The 5,480-nt window shown below is 34.9% G+C and overlaps 1 protein-coding gene across 1 annotated transcript; it reads left to right on the top strand.

Annotated features, from left to right (window-relative positions):
• Positions 1 to 1,069: 1,069 nt before the first annotated feature.
• On the top strand, positions 1,070 to 2,441 carry LOC140633003 (olfactory receptor 6C6-like). Its single transcript, XM_072825113.1, has one exon. It carries the CDS (start codon positions 1,146 to 1,148, stop codon positions 2,088 to 2,090), a length of 945 nt encoding a protein of 314 aa, XP_072681214.1. The 5' UTR covers positions 1,070 to 1,145; the 3' UTR covers positions 2,091 to 2,441.
• The last annotated feature ends 3,039 nt before the right edge of the window (positions 2,442 to 5,480 follow it).

Raw genomic sequence — 5,480 nt, forward strand, 5'->3', positions numbered from 1 at the left:
TTTCTGAAGTAATCAATAGTTTTACAAAAATATTAGGGAATATTAAAAAGCAGTGACCCAAATTATGTAGATACATTAGGAATACACCTCAAAAAGGTTAATTGAAAAAATACAGAATATTTTTATTAAAATATGTTGTTTGTTTTTGTCATGTTTTCCTTTGTTGTATTTATTATATTTCCTAAAAGACAACCAACCGTTTGAATGCCATAGCATAGCCAGTCAAGAAAGTTGATAATAATTGTGTATTCTTAGTACAGAAAAAGATTCACTTTATCTAATTAATGGAAGTCAATCCTGCTTAGTCATTGACTATCATAGGAATTATATATAACTCTAAATCCTGGTTTTGAAAATCACTCGGATACAATTTCTAAAACACAGAACAACTTTAAACTACACTAAAAATGATTCGTATTCTTTTATTTAAATTATGCATGTAGAGTTGAGTCGACTCAGGAAGAATGGGTAAAAATGCATATTAGCCAAAGAAAATATTCAAGTTCAAGAGAAAAAAATTGTGAGAAATACTACAATAAAGAGAACAAATGGATAGGAAAGAATTTAGAATTATCTTTAGCATGTAATTATGTATCATTGTAAATTTCAGATGGAAAAATAATTTACAAATAGATAAATTAGAGAATATATGTCCTTTTCCACTTTAGGTAAATATATAAATATTTAGGTTAATATATATATTTAGTTAAAATATGTAATTAGTATATATATTCATTTAGGGTTCTTTTAGATTTTATTTTATTCATGAGAGACACAGAGAGAGAGAGAGGGGGGCAGAGACACAGGCAGAGGGAGAAGCAGACTCCATGCAGGGAGCCCGATGTGGGACTCTATCCTGGGACCCCAGGATCACACTCTGGGCCCAAGGTGGCGCTAAACCGCTGAGGCACCCAGGCTGCACCTATTCATTTAGTTTATATGTATTTAGGTTAATTTCTATATATTCAATTTATATACATTTAGGCTTATTTATATATATTTAGGTTTTATATAGTTATATATATATGTTAATGTGTGTGTATATATAGGTTAATTTACATTACGCTACAGTATATTATATTCATGTATATGTTTGACTTTGTCCTCTTTTCTTATGTATATTTGATAAGGCTTATAAAAGAGAGATGAAAAACCATTCAACAGAAATAGAGTTTATTCTCATAAGACTGACAGATGACCCACAATTGCAAGTTGTGATTTTTGTGTTTTTATTTCTTAATTACACATTGAGCCTGATGAGGAACTTAACCATTATCCTCCTCACTCTGCTGGATCCTCACCTCAAGATGCCAATGTATTTCTTTTTCCATAATTTCTCATTTTTAGAAATCATATTCACAACGGTATGTATTCCCAGATACTTGAAAACCATAGTGACTAAAGAAAAAAACATTTCATATAATAACTGTGTGGCTCAATTATTTTTTATTCTTTTACTGGGAGTTGCAGAGTTTTACCTTCTGGCTGCTATGTCCTATGACCGCTATGTTGCCATCTGTAAACCCTTGCATTACCCAATCATTATGAACAGCAGAGTGTGCTATTGGCTTGTACTTTCTTCCTGGCTGACTGGATTCCTAATTATCTTTACCCCTTTGCTCATGGGACTCAAGCTGGATTTCTCTGCTTCCAAAGCGATTGATCACTTTATGTGTGAAACTTCCCCCATCCTGCAGATATCCTGCACAGACACACATGTCCTAGAATTGATGTCTTTCATCTTCGCTGTGGTGACACTTGTGGTCACATTGGTGTTAGTGGTTCTCTCCTACACTTGCATCATGAAGACCATTATGAAATTCCCTTCTGCACAGCAAAGGACCAAAGCTTTTTCCGCCTGTACTTCCCATATGATTGTTGTCTCCATGACATATGGGAGCTGCATCTTTATGTATATTAAGCCATCTGCCAAAGAAAGGGTGACTGTATCCAAAGATGTAGCTTTGCTGTATACCTCAATTGCCCCTTTACTAAATCCCTTCATTTATACCCTAAGGAATCAGCAGGTGAAAGAAATCTTTTGGGATATGTTACAAAAAAGGTTGTGTTTTTCAAAAAAACTGTTGTAATAATTGCTACAAATCACAACATTGCCATAAAAACAAAAAATCTTTCATTCCTTTCTTTTTTAAAAAAGATTTTATTTATTTGAGATAGAGAGCGGGAACAGAGTGGGGGCCAGAGGGAGAGGGAGAAGCAGGCTCCCTGCTGAGCAAGGAGTCCCATGCTGGGCTTGATCCCAGGACTCTGGGATCATGACCTGGGCCAAAGGCAGACACTCAACGAACTGAGCCACCAGGCGCCCTTATTCATTTCTTCTGATCATGTTTTTCTATTTCATTACTTATCTCATATAGGACATTCTCTTGAAGAATCCTGCAGCTCAATCTCACCCTCACATTTTATTCTTCCTAATGAAAACACCCTGCTGGATCCCTGGGTGGCGCAGCAGTTTAGCGCCTGCCTTTGGCCCAGGGCGCGATCCTGGAGACCCGGGATCGAATCCCACGTAGGGCTCCTGGTGCATGGAGCCTGCTTCTTCCTCTGCCTATATCTCTGCCTCTCTCTCTATCTCTGTGTGACTATCATAAATAAATTAAAAAAAAAAGAAAAGAAAACACCCTGCTACAATAACTAACTCTCTCAAGTCGGTAATGCAAGCTTTAAATAGCATTTTTTAAATATAAATTTATTTTTATTGGTGTTCAATTTAAATAGCATTTTATTGTATATTAGCTACTAGAAACCATGACTTTAAATAAAATATGCCTTTTATAAGTATAATTTGCTATATGTAATTTGTTAATTGATTAAACATATATTGTGTATCTCTCTTATTTCAGATGTTGCAAGGCTCTCAATCCTTATGCTCGAGAAGCTTGTCCCTAAGTAAGGAGACAAACACCTAACTCTAAGATTGATATATAGTGTATAATTAGTGTTGCCATAAAGGGATATTAAAATATGATAGGGCATACCGTATAGCTTCTAAGTAATTTTGGAGTCCTGGGAGGACTTTTAGAAGAAGGTATTAATTGTATTGAGGCTAAAAATATACATAAGGAAAGAAGACTGAGTTATAAATGTATGCAAATAGCACAGAGGTGTTAGATAATGACATACATTTGGATAATTCATATATCTAATGTTTTAAAAAGGATTTTCGAGATATTCAGCCTGAATCCACTAAAGGTTTTCTTACAAATACAAAATGGAATACTGCACAGAATATATAAAATTTTTGTGCCTCAGATTTTCCATATATAAAGTAGGAGAAAAATTCTTTTAAAGTTCTTATTTTATTTATTTTAGAGAAAGTGTGTGGCAGCTTCACGAAATTAGGTTAGTATGACTAAAATAAAAATTTTCCCAAACCTTGTTATTGTCCTTAGTAGCAATTTCGTTCTCAACTGTCTTCTTTTGATTCGAGTCCCAAAACAGAGGCAATTTCTGAATACTGCATATCCATCATATTTTTTATATTCCTTTAACCTGCTTTTATCTTGCATTCTCATCCAAAATACATTAACCCCAGCATCTTACAATCAAGATGTGTTAGCTTAAGTTTCCAGGATCTATAAAGAACTTTTTAAACTCAACACCAAACAAACAATCCAATCATGAAATGGGCAAAAGACATGAACAGAAATCTCACAGAGGAAGACATAGACATGGCCAACAAGCACATGAGAAAATGCTCTGCATCACTTGTCATCAGGGAAATACAACTCAAAACTACAACGAGATACCACCTCACACCAGTGAAAATGGGGAAAATTAACAAGGCAGGAAACCACAAACGTTGGAGAGGATGCGGAGAAAGGGGAACCCTCTTGCACTGTTGGTGGGAATGTGAACTGGTGCAGCCACTCTGGAAAACTGTGTGGAGGTTCCTCAAAGAGTTTAAAATAGACCTGCCCTACAACCCAGCAGTTGCACTGTTGGGGATTTACCCCAAAGATACAGATGCAATGAAATGCCGGGACACCTGCACCCCGATGTTTAGAGCAGCAATGTCCACAATAGCCATACTGTGGAAGGAGCCTCGGTGTCCATCGAAAGATGAATGGATAAAGAAGATGTGGTTTATGTATACAATGGAATATTACTCAGCCATTAGAAACGACAAATACTCACCATTCACTTCGACGTGAATGGAACTAGAGGGTATTATGCTGAGTGAAATAGGTCAATCGGAAAAGGACAAACATTATATGGTCTCATTCATTTGGGGAATATAAAAAATAGTGAAAGGGAATAAATGGGAAAGGAGAAAAAATAATTAGGAAATATCAGAAAGCGAGACAGAACATGAAAGTCTCCTAACTCTGGGAAACAAACTAAGGGTGGTGGAAGGGGACGTGGGCCGGGGGTGGGGGTGACTGGGTGATGGGCACTGAGGTGGGCACTTGACGGGATGAGCACTGAGTGTTATTCTATACGTTGACAAATTGAAGACCAATAAAAAATAAATTTATAAAAAAAAGATATGTTAGCTTAAAGATTTTATCAGGACAGAAACCTAATTTCATTTCTTATTTTTTAAAGCCATACCTCCAATTTAGATTATATTAAATTTGGAGAACATTTTTTGCATCACATTTAAAATTAATATATTTATTTTTTTTAATATTTAGAAGGAGTGGTAAAAAAATATTTCAGTCTCATTGTTTATTTTGTGATGTTTCTAGCCTGCATGAGAAGCGCAATTGCTTCTTTTGTAGTTTTTCAGATTGCAAGAACTATAATCATTCTTGCATAATCTCCCACTGATCTCAAGAGGATTAACTGATGAAACAATTTTTAAAAAAAGGAAAGATTTCCCTGGAGATCATTGTACAAATATGTTAAAAATATGTGAATTATTTATTAAGTGAGGAAACTCTAAAATCTATAAACTCAAGTTTAAAACCAAGACAAAATCTTCTTTTTAAAGCAGCTATATATTGTAAGCCAGAAGGAGTTTTTGGAGTTTACAGCTTACATAACCATGACAAGTATACATTCCACACGGGAAATATGAAATCCCCCAACCCATATTGTGAAAGACTTTAAGGGGATTATTGCTAAAAGTTTGAATCCTGATTCAATAAGGGGCTTATATTATATTTACCTATATTAAACCTCTTAAGGCATCCTCTAGAGTGGCAGTTTTAGGGACTTAATTAGTTTCAGGATTTGAAAACCAAGACATGTCATCATTGACAAAGGAAATAATTAAATGTGTGACATACCATGGAAGGGTCAAACTCATGAGATCTTGATTGAAAGGAGATGAGTTTAGGAGTCTAATCTTTGCAGCTGTTATCTGTCTACATCCGATCTGTAGGAAATTTGGCTGATTCTACAGAAAATTTTATTTCAATTCATTTTACCTTCTTTATTTCTACTGCTAAGTACCTAAAACAAATACTACTGTTGTAACAAATAAACTTTAAAATCATCGCAATGCTACATAT

This window comes from Canis lupus, chromosome 5 (genome assembly GCF_048164855.1).
Source record: "Canis lupus baileyi chromosome 5, mCanLup2.hap1, whole genome shotgun sequence".
In the NCBI taxonomy this organism is placed as follows: domain Eukaryota; kingdom Metazoa; phylum Chordata; class Mammalia; order Carnivora; family Canidae; genus Canis; species Canis lupus.